Raw genomic sequence first — 18,127 nt, forward strand, 5'->3', positions numbered from 1 at the left:
AACACTGGGACAAGACGGAAACGTATCGCTGGACGCTCGACGCACGACTACTTTGTGTGAATTATCTGATACCGGAATATAGCATAAAGAGGCATGTATATGATTTTTACCACTTTCAGAAAGACAACCGCACTGGAATATTGAAATATGTAGCTAATCTGCATTGCTGCTAGGCATATAACTGAACGTACTGAACCTGATAGTACCTTGTCAGCGTTCAAAAGATATTTTCAAGACAGAATGCCAATTAAGCAGGTTCATTCCATTCCAGCGCACGTGGACCGGATATGGAATCTCGCCCCGCATCCGACACTTCCTTTGCTGGCGACAGCGACTTCCGATAAGTCAGCACAGATTTATTCCCTAAATACTTATTTCCCAGTCGCACAGTTAGATGGTAATCACAAGCGCAGTATAAGATCTGTATCCTGGAAGCCGAAAACTGGCAGCAACTCAGAAGTGGTTCTAGCTACTGCCAGCTTTGACGGCACGGTTGGCATATGGATACGCGACAATGACCGGTTCGCTCAGGATGTTGGCAGTACTGGAGTCATTGACGACAACGGTAGTATCGGCCTCGAGGAGTGGGAATTTGTTGCTTCTTTGGAAGGACACGAAAATGAGGTTAAATGCGTGGATTGGTCGTGCGAGGGAACGTACTTAGCGTCATGCTCTAGAGACAAGAGTGTTTGGATATGGGAAGGTTCGCACAAATTGACGGAAATTCGGCGGCCATTTGCTAATATCTCTAGCTGACGAGAGCAATGAAGAATTTGAGTGCTTAGCTGTTCTACAAGACCACACACAGGACGTGAAGCACGTTGCATGGCATCCGAACGAGGAAGTGAGTTGCCTGCACCTGAACATGGGCACCCACGTACTAATTTGACTGGTAGTTACTTGCATCTGCATCATATGATGACACTATACGATTGTGGAGAGAGGATGATGACGATTGGGTTTGTTCTGGAGAAATAATAGGTCATCGATCAACTGTTTGGTGCATAGATTTTGATAAGAGGACTGGCGAGGGCGAAGCCCGGCTAGTGTCTTGCTCAGCAGACGAGACAGTTCGAGTATGGAGCCGACAATCGATGACTGGAAAAGTCGGATCTCGAGATTTTCCGTCTACTTTTAGATCAGATCCAGTGTCAGAGAATTGGCAACAGGAAGCTATTTTACCGCAGCGTCACAGTGGACCAATATACGCGGTGAGTTGGAGTGGTCTGAGCGGCAGGATAGTTTCTGTAGGCGCAGATGGTTTACTGGTTGTCTATCACGAGGTCAAGAAAGGTGAATGGCTTGTCATAGCAGAGGAAGAGGATGCTCACTCAGTTTTCGAAATTAATACGGCTGTTTGGAGCAAGAAATGGAAGTCTACAGCGCCACATGGACAAGAAGGCAATGCGGAAAAGGATGAAACTAATCCAGACAACGAGGAAATTATTATAACCGGCGGAGATGACGGAAATATCAACATTTGGGAAGTAACAATTCAAAAGTAGAAGTATTTGCATCATAGTGCTTGTGGGATCCTAGACAAACGTTTAACTTGCATGAAAAGGGGCTACAGTCTTTGCGCGTATGTAATTGTCACAATTCGTTTTGTATTGTACAGTATAATTGATAACGAGCTTTTGGTACAAAATTTGATGAGAAAACATATTTGTAAATAGATCTAATGTAACGTATCCTAAACTTACACTGCCATGTCTACTTTCTGGATTTCTTTCTGGGACGCTCTTCCTCTTCCTCCTCCTCTTCGTCATCTTCCTCTTCTGTAGAATGTTAGAGCCTATCACACACTTTGGACAATCGAAATTGCGATTTACCTTCGAGATCAATTTCTTCCTCCTCATCATCCTCATCCTCCTCTTCCACTGCCTCGGCTGCGATGCAGATTAGCTACTGGACTATTACAGACGTGAGGATCTACATACTGAAAAGCTTGACAGCATTTGGATATAATTCGTCAGCAATCAAGATGGCGACTTCATGAGCCTGCGCAAAGACATCCCTTTTGCTCTCGTCATCACTATTCTCCCAATCGAAAAAGGTAAAGAAGCTGGGCGGTGAGCCCGCTGGTGTAACAGTAAGATCATGATCTTTCTTCCAATTAATATTAACCTTCGAAGACTTGTATCGGATCCGGCTAGCGTCAGTGATATCCTCGCTGTCTTCCTCCTCGTTGTCGTCCTTCTTGTCGATATATGTGAAAGTCTTGGAGATAGTACTGTCTTCAAGGAATGAATTCTCCTTAAATCTGAAGGTGAGAGTGAAAGTTCTTGGATCAGTCTCATCCCTATCGACGTCGATTGAGGAAAGATACTCAAATAACTAAGCCCAGTCAATATAACTTGTTAAGCGAAACATCAGTAGCGTCTCACACCTCTGCATCTTGAGGCGTAATATACTGGTCGATATCATCGCCCATCTGCTCCAGCGCTATGCCCCAGAACTTCTCCAGCTTCTCTACTATCTCCTTCCTTCGTTCATAAAGCGGCTTGAGCTTCTGTGTAGAATACCTTACTAATAAATCGATGTCAGAAATTAACCTGGTAGCCACAATCCAGTGCGTAGAGCTTACATATATCCAATTCTGCAATTTCAAAGTCGCGCTCAAGCTTCGACAGGTCTTGGTAAGTCTGCTGTGTGCTAAATCACATTGAACTCGCGTTATTCACACACAATCTTCTTTTGGTAACATCTAAATACTTACGATAACGATCCGTCAGCCATTTTTATGCTGTATTATTCCTAGAAAGAAAGACTTTATTTGGAAAATAAGATGGATCGGCGGTACCGGCTGAAACTAGCTGCAACTATGCAAATTTAAATAAGTTACGCGTCGATGAGTTATGACGCGCTCTGCTCTGGGTTAGGGCTGGTGCTTCAAGTCGTGCAAGCTGACTGATTTTCTCCAGCGTGTGCCTTTCTAGATACGCGTAAACGTCAAAAGGTCCGGGTAGTCATCCTTCCATAGGAATCTGATTGTCATACTACTCCTAAACACCTACAAGAAAGTACACGGATCGACAACTGATGCCGACCCTCAAATATTACTGAGAAGTTCGCCGAAATGACAGCCATTTGCAACATAGTAGTAGAAACGAAAAACAGCAGATTGGGATTTTGTAGAACGGGACAACTTGAGTTTCGTCAACTAGAGGGAATTTGAGTTCAGTAGAGAATAAAGAAACCCTAACCCGTATCGAAACCGGGTAAATATCGAGGCTTGCTGATTAAAGCGGCGGCGAGCGATAACGGCGACTACTGACTGTTATGTCCGTCCCGACAGGACAAACTTCTCCGCGAGCAATTGATATATATCTCTGCCGGCTTATTCTCAGGAGACTCTTCCCGGATAAGAACATTGTATCTGCCAAAGACTGATAGTAAGTAATCGCTGCTATTGCCTATCTGGATATAAGCGTAGTTGGGACACGAGTTGACTGAAAATTATGTTACAGCAGCTTAGAGGCAAAGTCGCATATATTTTAAAGCAGGGACGAGGACAGATATCAGTTGTTTCAGAAATGTCTTCAGTGGATCCAGAGCCTCTGGCATCGACGTCACCATCTCCGCAGCAGGAGCTTGCGGAAGCTAGATTAGAGAAGATCAATCTCCCACAGGCAACGCCCCGGGCCGTTGCGGTGGGTTTAGCTATCGGGTAGGAGTTTCTTCATAGTGATATCTACCAGTTCTAATTACGTATTGAGTACAGTTCGATAGTTCTGTTTTCAAACTTTCAGTTTGGACTGCAAACAGGATGGATTTCTATGATGAGCTTGCCTTCTGCTCTGCTGGCTTTCGCAGCATTTAAGACGGTCAATAACTATCTGACATATCCCTTCACTGATGTCGAAAATGTGAGTTTTTGCCCAGAAGGTTGAAAGGATTTGCTTACTAATTGACTTAGGTATTCGTCCAGAGGTAGGATATCATAGTTTTGAGTTGACCGGAGCGCGTTATTGACCTTTACTCTCATAGTGTCGCAGTTGCTGTCGGAACTGGCCCGTTGGGATTTGGTCTTGTGGGAATTGTTCCTGCATTGGAGAAGTTTCTGGCCCCAGAAGAGGGTGGGCCCATTAGCCTCTCTAGTTTACAAATCTTGATTTGGAGTGCCGGTATCGCCTTTTTCGGCGTCTTTTTTGCCATTCCTGTAGGTATTTGTCATTGTGCTTTAGATTTTCTAGCATCTCACAGTTCTACTAGCTGCGAAAACAAGTCGTCGTTAAGGAGAAGCTTCGCTTCCCTTCGGGAAGTGCAACGGCGACTATGATCAGCGTACTTCACGAGAAACCTGATGTCACGGCCGCAGCTACCGAACTTATTGATCAGCCGTCGACTCCTGTGGAGAACATCGAGGAAACTGATGTGAATAAGCAAGATATGGGCGCATACGGTCGGAATGTCCACAATTTGCTTGTCTCATTCAACATATCAGTGGCGTACACTATTGCCGCTTACTTTATCCCTTTTCTGCGTAACTTACCTATATTTGGTACTAGTTTGGCGAATAACTGGCTCTGGACGTTTCAGCCGTCTCCTGCCTACATTGGTCAAGGTATAATCATGGGACTCCCAACAGTGAGCTCTATGCTTCTGGGTGCTTTTCTCGGATGGGGTATCCTTGCGCCAATGGCTACTAAATTGGGATGGGCTCCTGGTCCGATCAACGATTGGAAGACTGGTGGCCAGGGTTGGATTTTGTGGATCAGTTTGGCAATTATGGTAGTCGACAGCGTCATTTCGTTTTCAGTGGTCGTCGGTCGAAGCTTATACCGATCATTTGGTAATAAGAGGGTTCGTTACTTGAGCATTCCTGACGAACGGACTGAAGATACATCGTCTGGACATGATAGTTCTAATGCTCGACTTGAGGAAGCCGACGATGACATGTATGAGGAGGACATTGTCGATGAGGAGGACGACGCACCACCTGAGCATCTCGTGTCTCAGAGAAATACCATTATCGGAATAGTCAGCACTACGCTTCTTTGCATCGTTGCCATTAAGATCGTGTTCCCAATTGTTCCACTATATGCTATTGTAGCTGCTATTTTAATCGCATTTGTTTTGTCTATTCTCGGTGTTCGTGCGTTGGGAGAGACTGATTTGAACCCTGTGAGTGGCATCGGCAAAATCTCTCAGCTCCTGTTTGCGATTATTGTGCCCCGAAGCAATCCTGCGGCGGTTTTGATCAATTTGATTGCTGGTGGTGTTGCAGAAGCGGGAGCACAACAAGCTGGCGATCTCATGCAAGATTTAAAGACTGGTCACGTTCTAGGTGCCTCGCCGAAGGCTCAATTTTATGCGCAGGTTATTGGAACGGCTTGGTCGGTTCTACTCTCAACAGTTGTTTATCGATTATACAATGCGGTTTACGACATCCCTGGAGAAGTGTTTCGAATTCCTACTGCTGTCGTCTGGATTGATTGTTCGCGTCTCGTGACCGGAGCGGGCTTGCCACCTAATGCTCAATACTTCGCTCTGCTCTTCGCGATTATTTTCGGAGCGTTTTCAATTATCAAGGCGCTCTATGGAGATAGAAAATGGGCAGTATATATCCCTTCTGGTGTCGCAGTTGGTGTTGGTATTTATAATTCACCATCATTTACACTGGCGCGATTCGTCGGTGGTCTCGCGGGCTGGTACTTGAGCTCAAAGACAGGTTACTTTCACGGCGGATCTGTAGCGCTTGTAATCAGTGCTAGCGGTTTAGTTTTGGTACGTATGCCTCGTGGTAGTCTGCTGTAGTTAGGCCGCAATTCGCTAACTGATTGCGATATAGGGAGAGGGTCTCTTCAGTGTTGTGACCATGATCATGACGAGTTTGCATGTTCCTCATTTCTAGTAGGTCTAAATTAATAGAGGTGATTGTGACAATTTATTGGAAAGGAAATATTGATGTTGGTGTATTATAACTAAAAGGACAGGGTTTGGTTTCGTCGGTAGGATCGGTGGCGGAGGGCAGAGTTTGGCTTTCATCATGCACTTGCGAATAGTTTGGTTAGTCTGGAGATGTATATATATTCCTGTTATGTGCCAATCATAGATTATTGTATTACCTAATTATGCTATTGCTGCCTACGGGTTGCGTTACAGCTAGTTTCCACTGTCCGCTGAACAAGAAAGAGCTCCTGATTTTCTGGAAGTAGTGACGAAAAGAAAAACTCGAGCATTCCGCATTCTCGCAGTAACAGATCGTTCGAATTAGACCGTATCTGTACACAATTGTGTCTTGGATTGACATCGATCAGGTATAGGTACATTGACCATTCGCCGCGAGATTTCCTTGATCCAGCTGTCCATCACGACTAACATGCACACCCGGTATGCAATTGCGCGATCGCGAGCCTTCAGTGATCTGAAATGCCGCTAAAGTTGTTGAAATGGACCAGCGGCCGCACCTATGCTCTTGATCTTCACTCAGCCACTTTACAAAGGTCTAGATGCTTTCAATTCTGGGTTACGTAGAATAGTGGCTTTTATGACTAAGCTGATTAACGGTCTACATGCGCGGTCCTCGCAAGTTTAGGAGTCATTGTCGTCATGGATAGATGGTCTTTAATATCTATTCTAAGATCGCATTCTTCATCTGACGAATTTCATACAACGTGTAGAACGGTATTATGTTTCTCTTTCATGTTGAATCCCTTTATGACTACCCTAAAGTACATGACTGCCCTAAAGTACATGACATTCATCATAACCGCCGGTATGCTATTTGTCACAAGATGATTGGCGGCCAATCTGATGATGGCATTTCACTGTCAGAATCAAAGTACGCATCAGTTTCATCCTCATCATCATTATTATCTTCGCTTTCCATCTCGTCATCGTCGTTGTCATCGTCGTCGTCTTCATCTTCATCAGCAAATCTCTCTCTGTAGTGCTCCAATCGACTCTCTGTGTCGGAGTCCTCTAAATCTTGGCAGCGATCAGCAGGTTCGATGACAATTAGACTTGAATCCTCATTATCCTTAAATTTCTCTCTCCATAGCTCGATAACTCTAGGACTCGGACCCAGCGGAGTTCTTACTAAAAGAATATCCTTGTGCGCCCTGTTCTCTAAGTTGTAACCAAACATCAGACGATTCATGTCCCAATCTAGGTCACATATGTCAGCGTTGTACTCTCGAATCATATGACATGGATAGCACCCACGGTCGTGAAGATGAAAGCTTGCAAGCTTGGGCATCCTTCTAGTTGCGGCCAGACTTGCAGCTACGAAAAGGGCGTCCAGCTTCCGATTGCTGCATGAGAAAGGCTGGTACTCATAATCCAGCTCCATATACTTCTGCCCATAGGGATCGACGCTATCAAAGTGTACTTCAATGTGCGTTAAATTCACCCACGTTGGCGTATACGCGTTCTCGTTGATTATGTCATCAACAGAGGCATGAGAGCTGCAGCCGTCAAAGGCTTCCAAGTATGTGTCTGTTGGCTGCGGCCAGAATAATTCCTCCGAGATTCTCCCTTGAAGGTGGAGACTTTGCAAACTAGTTGATAGTATCCGAATAGCACGAGAAAGCCTGTCGCCATGACCACCTCTATAGTATTGGCTCTCATATATATCGTGATAGCCGCCATCATTAAACTCTCGCGGCCCCAAAATAAGTGTCAGGCGAGTGATATGCCTAGGGAACGTCGACAGAAACTTCAATACATCTAGATTCTTTCAGTTTCTACGATTCGTCAAATCAGAAGGAGACGAGAGGGGATTACCTGGATACAATAGCCTGTATGCTTCTGCAGACTTCTCAAAAAGAAGAAACTGTAATATCACATCTGTGGTGCCCTGAAAATAAGACATTGCATCCTGTATAAACATCGGCGTGAGATATGTGCCGTGGTTAGCAGTGTCTTCTAGGCGCAATTGTACCGGCTTCTTAACCTTCCGTAGATTTGGAAGCCTTGGCATAGAGAAAAAGCCATGGTATATCTTATCTCGTTTGATCAACGTCAATTCATTATCCGGATCACGGTACTGATTGACCGCTACGAAGCTGACTCTGATTTTGTCACTAGATTCACTCATCTCAATAATGTCCAGCATCAGATTCCAGCCGCGCTCAAAATTGGCGAGTAGTTGACTATTTGAAGTGTCGCATATCATCTGTTGGGCATGAAACGTCCAATCTATCCTCTTCACATGTTTGGCCAAATGCGGTTGACGCATAAATATCTCTGACATTGTCAGGCGAGAATCAAACCGGCTATTATTGCCAAACTCGACATCACTGGTGTCCGTAATATCAATAAGACACGTTCGGAATAAATGAGCCTGGACAATTTCACGATACGTTTTGCAAACTAATGTGAAGTTGAGATCAAATACAGAGTCGTATCGACCCCATCTATCGAGAACCTCCTTCAAGCCCGCATATTCAAATATTTTCCGGTGAACCTCAATTGGAAGCGATGTAAAACCAATCATCTCCACGCTCAGATAAGGCTTTCCGAGTTTCTGCGTATAGCCTAAGAGCACAAGTCGACTGCGTCGACATCTCAATGTTGTACTGCTTCGCTCACCTTGATCTCATATTTGGGAGTTAAGCTTGGTTGAAGGTAAAGTTTGGAGGAGCTGTGACCAGATAATCGGCTTTACAGCCGCTGAAACCGCGTGGGCGCTAATTATTGCACCACCCCCGCGAGGACTCCCAGCTTGCGGCATCGCGCTCTCCGATCAAACTTGTTTACATTGCGTTATGACGCGTCCATTTAGAAGTAACCATGGGACTCATACATATGCCAGCCGCGTCAATTAGAATGATGGATCAATTATATCGTACTCGACTATTGCAGAAGCGTAGGTCACGGCTAGGTCCTTCTATTCTGTCAATTATGGCGTGGACGATTTCGGGATTAATATTGCATGCCATTTTCTTGAAAATTATCGCTGGACGCGTGATAAAGTGTGCTACTATTGTGTTCTTCACGAGACATCCTCTTCCGGCGTCTTTGGATATTGTTCTGAGCAAGACAATGATTTCAGGCGTGCATGAGACTGAGATTCCAGATATGGACAAATTGATATTGCAAGTGGTTATGCATATTGCAAGCGTATGGTATTGCGACCATTGTCTTTCAAAGGTTGAACATCAAATTATTCATTTTCTCCGCTTCCGTGAAGACACTGGACTGAGATGGCGACGGGTTTGGAAACCGGTCGCATTCATGACTGCCGTCGCCTTAGGAGTGTTTGGCCTTCGTTCGCTCTTGCGGCGTTCAAGAGAATTTTTCTTCCTCTGGCTAGCTATTCCAAAGCTTGCAAGGTCCCAGCTTTTCTCGTTTGGTTGGCACCAGATGCCACTCTTTTTAACGGGCAAATTAGAGGTTGTCGGGATAGTGTCCTACCTTGAGTCATTTGTCACACCTAGTACTGCAACATCCGCGTCATCATTTTTTGCATTGATGGTGTTGTTTCTCGAATGTAATACACACGTTCTTGCAATGTTTGTGTTTACGCCATTATCGAATGCCTTGGCAGCCACAATCAATGCAACGCGGAACACAGTCTATGCGCTATATTGCTGGAGTATGCCATTTATCATGAACTTCCGGGCTGAACATGGAATTTATGCCAGTGAATCTGGCTGGAAGATCTCTATTCAATCAAGCCATGGTTTGTTTTATCACAATCTCTTTCGCATGCCTGTTTTGTTATACTCTGTACTAAGATGGCAATAGGGCGTGTCTATTCAGTTGATATTCGGCGCAGGAGCTTGAGGACTGACAACGTGGAAAGTCCAACGTCACCGTCAATGAATTTTAAGCCTTCAACTAGTATATTTAGGCGCCACAAACTGAGGCTATTGAAAGAAAATGTGGGAGGTGCTGTTCCTCCACTTAATTGTACGAGGTCGGACACAGATCAGGCGAGAGTTGTGTCGGATCGAATCCGATCTTATTCGGATATCGTGAGGGAACCTGCTACTCGTCCTTATAGTACGATGCGAGCTGAAAATCGTCTCGCCTATAGAACTAGTATCAACTCTGACCACTCACAATTGTTTGCACCTATTGTCCAGGATGGTACGACAGTCATCCAATCACAAACCGATGACGTTTCTGGCACAGATGGCCCCGCCTACAATCGTTCTGTCAGAAATTCAAAGGGCGCATCATTATCGCCATCATTTGCACGGTACATCCAAAGCAATATGGCGCCAGATAAGCAATCATCATCTCTGCCAGTCATCAGGTGGCCTCGGCCAACAAAATCATCGCTGCCATTTAAGTCTCGTTCCATGTCAGTGTCTAAGTTCCGCTATGTGTCCAATCCGAAGTTCTCGTTGCCGGAATCTCCAATAAAGAAAAAGAGAAATATCAGTGCGATATCTGTCAACATTTTGTCACCAAAGAAAGCCGCGCATTCTACCAAGGTCACTAAAGCCATCGAAAACTGCGTTATAGAGGCCCGAGATATTAATGACAGTTTGGTCCGCTTGAATCGCGTAATGGACAGAGTGGGCCTGCATGAACCTAATGCGAATAGAGCAGTCTGACTAATGACTTCGATAATCATCGGTGGGAATGATTACTGAGATGTACATACTTACCCCAAGATTCACATTGTTAAAGTATATGATTGTCACTTAATGGATAATACTTTATTACGATTGGCAAGTAATTCAGAGATTAGTGATTTCCTTGTGATGGTGTCACTGTGTTGCTCATTCGTTTGCCATCGCCTTGAGAGGCTGCATCTTCGACAACACTCTGCATGGGCTCCCTGGAACGCCTGTCGATCTGACGTGGAGACAGGCAATGAGTCTGAGCGGCTGTATGTCCACAAGGCTCAACGCGACGTCCCTTGCTTGATTCGCACTTCTACGACATGTCTTCTCTCATAGTCGATCGTATCTTCACAGATTGTTTTACTAATCATAAAATAAAAAAGGAAGGACTATTCAACGGTCCAGATACGCATCGCTCCACTGCTCGTTGGCCCAAGCTGCTCCGTACAATACTTACATTCGGACAACTGTGGACACTCAATTCGGGACAGTTTGTCGCAAGGCGGAGTCCGTGTTGAGCTGCTCCGCCTGCTTAAGGCTGTGCGATTGAGCTGCCATATGGATACATTTCTCAGCGTTGAACGCAAGCCAAGAATACAGTTACATAGTGTGCTGCTCTTCGGGCACTGTTAGGCTTACATGTTACTCTCATCCGGGTCAGATAGTCCCATGGCATACTTAAGGCGCCGAAGGAAACTGCAACAGGATGTATATACATGTCTCCAACTGCGGGATCTTGAAGGCTACTGTTACATGAACGTCGCTGAATATAAATCAGACCAGGAATGTTTCAGGCGAGGGGGCGTTGAACAAAAGGTACCAGATGCGCAAGCGCTTTTCAAGTCTAACTAATGCAAATATCCAAAGAGTAACAACTGCATGAACTTCATATCAGCCAACCTTTTGATCGAAGTGCACTTTTTTGATCACCATCCCACAATCTATGTCTTTGCATCTAATTGCAATCACTTTGTCGTACCTTCCAAAGTCACAAACCAAACTAACCCAAGAACTCCTTAGCTATGACCTCCGCAAACAATTTAACTCCCTCGATCAGCTTGTCCTGCGGCACAGTAGCAAAAGTACCCCTGAAGAACACGCTGACTTCCTCGTCATCCGCCGGCTGGACTGTCTCATCGACAGGATCCTGATCGGCTCTGAACCACGATCCAGGAATGAATAGGATGCCGTGCTCGATTGCAGCCTCGTAGATTCGCTTCTCGAGTTGTAGGGGACTCAGTTGGCCGTACAACGGGTGCTTGCGGGCGTCTAGCTTCAGCCAGAAGAACATGCCGGCAGATGGCTCCTTCCACTCGACGACGTCCGTCAGACCCTTTGCCGCGTGCGGCGACGGCTGGACAAAGAACTTGTCCAGTGCATCCAGACAGACGTTGCGGCGGTGGGTATACTCCTTGCGCATTTCGATCAGCCAATCAAGATAACCGTTATGGCCCCACTTGGACAGAAGACTGTAGACGATCGCCTGCGAGAAACCGGCAGGAGTCTGGATGGAGACTTCATTCTGGCGAGTTAGACGCTCAATGAAAGGCTCCTGTGCGACAATCCAGCCGAGACGAGTACCTGGAGCCATGACCTTAGAGAACGAATCCAGTCGAAGGACACGACCATCGACGTCTAGAGAGACGTACGAGGTGATGAGCTTCGAAAGAAAATTGCCGTATTTCTCGGAATCCTGCTCGGCAGTGGGTGGGGACGGGAGCTTGGTCTCCGAAGCTCCTGGGACGTAGGCATCCATCTGAAGGAAATAGTATGGCTCGTCCTCGACAATCATGATATCGTGCTTGGAAAGGACGTCGTAGACAGCCTTGCGACGCTCCTTCGAAAGAGTACCACCGGTGGGATTCTGTCCGGTACTATCATTCAAGTCAACATTATTGCAACCACCTTTACTTTGAATTCTACTTACGGAATAGTATAGAGAAGCTTGGGCTTGGGGCCTTGCCAATTGGTAAGCTGTTCATCGAGCTTATCCGCAAGGATACCCTCAAGATCGACTTTAACAGGTACAGGGCGGACACCCTGAGCATGAGCAGCCTCCATCGCGGACGAGAAAGTGTACTCCTCAGCCAAAATGGTATCGCCCCGGGAGGTTAACAGTCTCAGAGCCGCGTCCCAGCCCTGGGTGTTACCAACCGTCATTAGACAACCCCAGTTCGAGTAAGGTGGGTGGTGAACGGCTTCAGTGTGCTCGGAGATCCACTGCAGCAGAGGCTTGCAACCATCAGACTGACCGTACTGCATGGCTGTTGCAAGCGGAATCATACCGGGCTCCTGGTTTCGGTTATATCTGTCAACTTCGACCTCGACAATGGGAGCAGTCGCTGAATGCTCAGGATCATTGTAGAGCGTAAACGGAGCATCAGGAGCCGTCGCCGAGATAGTCTCAAACGGGAAGTAAGCTGGTAGGGGGAGACCGCCTCCCAGAGAGACGATTCGCGGGTCAATGGCGTACTTGAAAGCGGTCTTGAGAGGCGATGGCCGGCGGGCAACTGCCTCGGGGGAAAGATGATGCCACAGGTCCTTTGCCTTGGGCAAGGCCTTGGCGGAGTTCGCCGTTCCGTTAGTGGCCATTTTCACCAATTAATCTGGAATATCCTGGAGATGTGTGGGTATGTTAAGTCGAATTTTTTTTTTGAAATGTGGGGACGATGAGCGAGGTTTTCTGGCAAGACATTTGCGAGAAAAAAACGGTTGTGTGTGCCGAGCGCTAGCCGGGGCGGCGGTTCTAGCCCCAACTTTAGTGCTAAAAAGAGTCACCGACGTCGCGAGTCCGGCACTCGGAGATGAGTGCGAGGAATATAAGTCCAGTATCAACGGCCGCTGACGACAAGTCAAAGTAATCCTCACAACGATCAGTAACGATAAATAGCAGCTAAGGGAGACGTCGACATAACACATTAGTTACACAAGCGATGAGTTACTCACTTGATATGAGCCATGTCACCACTAATGGCAAATGCATTACTTCGGTGGCCAACTAAGTGTTAACTAAAGGGAAAATTGGCCATTATCCTTAAACTGCCAACACTGTTCAAACCTTAAACCGTGACAAAGCAGTTCTCTCCGGCTGGTTCAATTCTCGATGTCTACAGCACTGATCACAATTGAACGCTTTCCATTGATCCAGAAAATTTACGTACAAATCTATCCGTATTCCATGACTTTTATAGCTTACAATGACACTAAATTTACATCCACATGACTTTCAGTACCAACAACAAGTCCGCCAGAAAAGAGCTTCTAAAGTCCAGGCTACTTTGCAGCAGCACCGACAGGATAGTACTTGAATGGATTGACATCCTGCGGTAGAGTGATCAAGAATATGAGAGCCTGGTTGTCAAGGTTGAAGCCAGAAGTATCACGGTATTTGCGTCTGCCGAAGTTAACGTGACCCTGGGTGGTTATGAAGTCATCGTCCGATGTAATTAGAACGTAGAACCTTCCGTCCGCACCGTACGCGCCATCGGCCGGGAAAAGCGCAATGCCTTCCCACTTCTCGTTTAACAACCGCCAGTCCTGCGCACCACCATTATGGAGGCCTCCAGCGAACTTGTTGAGCTGCGAGTTCAGGTTGACATTGAGGAATGGACAGTAGATCGCCGGCGTGATCGCGCCGTCGAGCTTTCCATCAGGAGCAACAGCGCCACCAATTTTATTGTATTTCTCGACGTTGTAGATGTTGGTCGCCTTGGAGATATCGAAGGTATCAACCTGACGGTAGTTGGAGGCGGACTCGTCTTGTCCATGTCCAAAGCTAGAGTCACGCGAGAGAACAAGGAAGCGAGTGTCGGAAAGAGCATAGAGCTCAGACTGCGCTGCCGTGCGAGGATTATTCTTCGGCTTCTTTGTGGGGTCGTTATACATGGGCAGAGGTACAACCCACTCGCCAACCAACTTGGGGAAATTGACATTAGTGATATCGTATCTGAAAAGACGAGTGTATCGATTGGTGGTCTTGTCACTGCCACCGTCCTGAATGGTAGCGGACTGGAGAAGGGAGTACAAGTACTTTCCGGTTGGAGAGAGGGAGCCACCCTCAAAACCCTGGTTATTATTGCGTCCAGACGTAGGATTAGCAGGAATGACGTCGTCGTCCTCGCCGGAGTTCAATCGAGGAGCATCGGCTGAGAACTGCTGGGTGCCATTGCGGATAGGAATGAGCGCGTCAACAGGACGAATAGCCTGGACCATCATGCCGCGGCTGTTGAATCGGTACATGTAAGGGCCGTATTCATCAGTAATCCAGAAACCGTCTTCGCCCTTGCCGTTAACGAGATTAATGCTTTCCGGGTCTAGGCAGACACGAACTGAGCTTGCCATACCACCCATCTCGCCCCAGCCGTCACCTTCGAATGTCGCGGCAGGAATATCAGGGAACCCGGGGAACTCAAGGGTGGTGTCACAGTCGAAGCCAGTGAGAGGATTTCCGAAAGGATCAGTGAGGATGATAGTATCCTCGAGCGTCCATTGAATATTAGGGCTAAAGCTACCACCTGGAGCTGGCTGGAAGTCAATGTGATATTTGTAGACGCGCGGCTCGAAATTAGTTGTGCCCATGGTATTCCAGCCACGGTCGGGAAGATTGTAGACGGTGGCCGAGTAGTTCAAGAGTCCCGATGTCGTGTGGGTGATCTTGAGCGAGGGACGATCAAGGGAGACAGACGAGCCAAACGAAATTGTGTCGCCGTAGTTGTCGACTGCACGACCGTGGATGAAACCCCACGCGACCATGGAGTCGTAAGTAAAGGTCTGGCCATTGCACACTGTTGTCTGGACAACGTCAGTGCTGGAAGACGAAGCAAGTGCGCCGGCAGCGGCGACAAGCGATCCGAGAGCCAACTTAGCAAAAGCCATTGCGAGACGATGGACAAGTGAGGACAAGCGAAACTTCGGATAGGGGATCTGGGGTATTTAGCTGTCAGGTCGTTGTGGCCCCAGGGCCCACGTGGGCCAATCAGTTCAAGAATGTACCTTGATCGTCTAAACAAAACTCGAAGGGCCGAGTCGTGTTGGACTTACGCGGCAGCGCAAGCCCGGCTAGCGAATATGGACTATGGAGCGCTGCCCTACTGCGTTCGTGCCGACTATAGACATGCCTATTGGATATGCCCAAAATACTGTCGAAGTCCGCCAGCCTTAGCGGGCCATGGATCATGCACGCCAGTGCGTTTGGCGCATGCCAAACGGACCACCAACCATCCGCACTAAAGAGGCTAGACCAGCTCGTGATGAACGTCCCACTGCGATGGGCACCGGTCGTGACAAACCTTTCCCAGCGTAAGTCGCCTGTACTTCTACTCGGCACAGGCCGGGGCTCGTCGACAACCGCTTAACCGGCAACTGTAGTCGGGGCGCGCCAACGAACTACAATAAGCAGCAATGTCAAAGGAATCGCCAGGTTGAGCACGCGAGCAGCTTGTCCGCTCGGATCCAGACTTGCAGAATACCTGTCAGGTAACTACTTCGGGCTGGGGTACTGTACAAAGCTAAAATGTCGGCAAGTTGGCCGGAAACATAGTTAGCAAGTTGAGAATCCGAGTCGAGGGCGGTGCGGACGAAGGCGCAAAATGCAATACCACTGACCTCACACGTGAGTGCGCCCGGTTCCACCATTGGCTTCCAGATATTACCCTAACCCGCAGGTTCTGCTCGGCACAGAGTTATCTAAAATTAACATCTCCACATCCAGTTAGACGAAGCTTCGACAAATGATATTGATGCATCGTTATGCTCATGCACTGCCGCAGCTGAACGTATCTGACCCTAGTGTGGGGAACCGCTATAGGCAGGCTTCTCTTACACGACAGCGGGCAAGTTAACTAGCTGTTTAACTGGAAGTGACATGCTGCACAGAACCCGGATAAGTGGGTTCAGGAGTGGTGGACTTGCTAAAGGAATTCTTCTGAAGAGACGGCCGGTGTCACTGCGGTCATTGCTATTATTGATCAAGGACGATGCACTGGCTGGCATGGGCCCATGCGCCGGTCCAGATGGGCCATGTTATCCTCAGGAATGATATAGAATGATGACATACATAAGTGTGCATACTGCAGATTCTGATTGAGGGACCAACATACGATCGGATTATTCGTTCAGTGAAAAACAACCTATCAACTAACACAGTACGTAAGTATTGTCATAATACTAATTTTACGGCGGCCTCAGACAGCATTCGAGTCAACTAATGTATGACGACATCACGCTAAGTCCTCTTCCTAATTTGACTCAGGCAATGAATTTATCCACCAGTTCATTGAACTCTCCAGCCTTCTGCACATTCACAATATGGCCAGACTCTTCGATAATTGCCAAGTTCGCGTCTGACAGCTTTGCCATAGACTTATTGGCGTCAGGAAGTGGTCCATCCATTGCACCAGCAACAAGTAACACATCCTTACTCTCGCCTCTTTGCTTGATCTTGTCAAACGACGGCGTAAGATCAAAATTCTGCAGCGCACGTATACATGCGACGAATCCCTCTGCCGTCGCGTCTCTTAGCATTGTCACAAACTCGTCCCTCCGAATCGGATGGTCATCAAGGAACTTCTTTCCCGGATCACCCGGGAACCATCGGGCAAGCGTTAATTGCGCGAGGTTTGCCATACCATCCGGTCCCTCCGTAGCTATTTTGATCCTTGGCGCGAACACATCCTCGGAGCCAGGAGCAGCACTTTTCAATCCGCTACCAGCAACCACGATTTTCCCCACTCGAGCTGAATGACGAGCTTTGAATACCACAGCCGTGGTAGCACCCATGCTAAGTCCGACAAACGCATGGATCCGCGCGATTCCAAGGTGATCTAGGACCGCAGCCGCATCATCCGCCAACTCCTCAAAGGTCAGCCCCTTGCCATAGTAATCGAAGCCATCCGCCAGAGGCGACTCGCCATGGAACCTCTGATCATACAAAATTATCGAATAGCTATCTCTAAAATGCTCCACGAATTCTTTCCACAGTGTCTTAAAGTTCGAGCTTAGCGAATTAGAGAGCATAACAACCGGAAGACCGCTCTGTGGGGCATCGTAGAACGAGTACGCTATCTTGACTGAAGGTGCGTGGGGAAGGTGGAAAAGACCGTACTTGATCTCACTGGTCGGGACTGGACGCATGTTTCTTGCTTTCGATGTTGTGCTGTAGATCGTTCGGGCTGGCACTAGGTAACAGGTGCGATGTGCCGCCACTCGGAAACGGAAACGATATATCCAAGACACGTGAATAGGTGAACCGGGTGACAGCTAGTGGATGTCGAGCTCAACAAATCTACCTTCTGAGCGTTAAACCGTCGTATGGTTAATTGTCATAGACATACGATTCCTGAAGATTCGATTTGAGGTCGCCCGCTTGCATTTCACGGTACCAGGCCCAACGTTTTGAATATTCAAAACGCCAAGATCGGTTTAGGTCAAATGCAGTGAAAGACGCTAGTTTGGTAGAGAAATTACGACCGCATATTATGATTTTAGTAGAGACGTCCTTCGTCTCATCTCTTCCAACTCTAGCTCCCGACTCTATGACGTCACGACCGAACGATCTGCGGTGCGATAGTACTTTGCCAACTATTACGACTATGTCAAAGTCC

At 47.3% G+C, this 18,127-nt stretch overlaps 8 protein-coding genes across 8 annotated transcripts; 3 read left to right on the forward strand and 5 right to left on the reverse strand.

Moving 5' to 3' along the window:
* Positions 1 to 4: 4 nt before the first annotated feature.
* POJ06DRAFT_246828 (WD40-repeat-containing domain protein) lies at positions 5 to 1,586 on the forward strand. The gene is made up of 4 exons (XM_056186830.1): positions 5 to 91; positions 174 to 703; positions 753 to 844; positions 897 to 1,586. Exons 2-4 carry the CDS (start codon positions 241 to 243, stop codon positions 1,503 to 1,505), a joined length of 1,164 nt encoding a protein of 387 aa, XP_056046633.1. The 5' UTR covers positions 5 to 91; positions 174 to 240; the 3' UTR covers positions 1,506 to 1,586.
* On the reverse strand, positions 1,587 to 3,134 carry POJ06DRAFT_246833 (uncharacterized protein). Its single transcript, XM_056186831.1, has 4 exons — positions 2,720 to 3,134; positions 2,588 to 2,655; positions 2,390 to 2,529; positions 1,587 to 2,337 (listed from the first exon to the last, which is right to left on the reverse strand). The coding sequence occupies exons 1-4, from the start codon at positions 2,737 to 2,739 to the stop codon at positions 1,933 to 1,935; spliced, it is 633 nt and encodes a 210-aa protein (XP_056046634.1). The 5' UTR covers positions 2,740 to 3,134; the 3' UTR covers positions 1,587 to 1,932.
* Positions 3,135 to 3,266: 132 nt separating this feature from the next.
* On the forward strand, positions 3,267 to 6,107 carry POJ06DRAFT_246836 (OPT oligopeptide transporter protein-domain-containing protein). Its single transcript, XM_056186832.1, has 7 exons — positions 3,267 to 3,395; positions 3,471 to 3,670; positions 3,725 to 3,869; positions 3,920 to 3,933; positions 3,991 to 4,162; positions 4,216 to 5,730; positions 5,795 to 6,107. The coding sequence occupies exons 2-7, from the start codon at positions 3,537 to 3,539 to the stop codon at positions 5,855 to 5,857; spliced, it is 2,043 nt and encodes a 680-aa protein (XP_056046635.1). The 5' UTR covers positions 3,267 to 3,395; positions 3,471 to 3,536; the 3' UTR covers positions 5,858 to 6,107.
* Positions 6,108 to 6,564: 457 nt separating this feature from the next.
* On the reverse strand, positions 6,565 to 8,558 carry POJ06DRAFT_246839 (uncharacterized protein). The gene is made up of 3 exons (XM_056186833.1): positions 7,732 to 8,558; positions 7,171 to 7,674; positions 6,565 to 7,113 (listed from the first exon to the last, which is right to left on the reverse strand). Exons 1-3 carry the CDS (start codon positions 8,441 to 8,443, stop codon positions 6,734 to 6,736), a joined length of 1,596 nt encoding a protein of 531 aa, XP_056046636.1. The 5' UTR covers positions 8,444 to 8,558; the 3' UTR covers positions 6,565 to 6,733.
* Positions 8,559 to 8,697: 139 nt separating this feature from the next.
* POJ06DRAFT_246841 (uncharacterized protein) lies at positions 8,698 to 10,748 on the forward strand. The gene is made up of 2 exons (XM_056186834.1): positions 8,698 to 9,631; positions 9,697 to 10,748. The coding sequence occupies exons 1-2, from the start codon at positions 8,740 to 8,742 to the stop codon at positions 10,512 to 10,514; spliced, it is 1,710 nt and encodes a 569-aa protein (XP_056046637.1). The 5' UTR covers positions 8,698 to 8,739; the 3' UTR covers positions 10,515 to 10,748.
* Positions 10,749 to 11,255: 507 nt separating this feature from the next.
* POJ06DRAFT_273763 (pyridoxal phosphate-dependent transferase) lies at positions 11,256 to 13,314 on the reverse strand. Its single transcript, XM_056189596.1, has 2 exons — positions 12,454 to 13,314; positions 11,256 to 12,400 (listed from the first exon to the last, which is right to left on the reverse strand). The coding sequence occupies exons 1-2, from the start codon at positions 13,116 to 13,118 to the stop codon at positions 11,527 to 11,529; spliced, it is 1,539 nt and encodes a 512-aa protein (XP_056046638.1). The 5' UTR covers positions 13,119 to 13,314; the 3' UTR covers positions 11,256 to 11,526.
* A 144-nt stretch (positions 13,315 to 13,458) lies between these two features.
* Positions 13,459 to 15,526, reverse strand: POJ06DRAFT_65152 (esterase-like activity of phytase-domain-containing protein). Its single transcript, XM_056191332.1, has one exon. The coding sequence runs from the start codon at positions 15,399 to 15,401 to the stop codon at positions 13,800 to 13,802; it is 1,602 nt and encodes a 533-aa protein (XP_056046639.1). The 5' UTR covers positions 15,402 to 15,526; the 3' UTR covers positions 13,459 to 13,799.
* Positions 15,527 to 16,288: 762 nt separating this feature from the next.
* Positions 16,289 to 18,084, reverse strand: POJ06DRAFT_246846 (Alpha/Beta hydrolase protein). The gene has a single exon (XM_056186835.1). The coding sequence runs from the start codon at positions 17,655 to 17,657 to the stop codon at positions 16,773 to 16,775; it is 885 nt and encodes a 294-aa protein (XP_056046640.1). The 5' UTR covers positions 17,658 to 18,084; the 3' UTR covers positions 16,289 to 16,772.
* Positions 18,085 to 18,127: the final 43 nt, after the last annotated feature.

This window comes from Lipomyces tetrasporus, assembly GCF_029532465.1.
Source record: "Lipomyces tetrasporus strain NRRL Y-64009 chromosome Unknown POJ06scaffold_2, whole genome shotgun sequence".
NCBI classification, from domain to species: Eukaryota; Fungi; Ascomycota; class Lipomycetes; order Lipomycetales; family Lipomycetaceae; genus Lipomyces; species Lipomyces tetrasporus.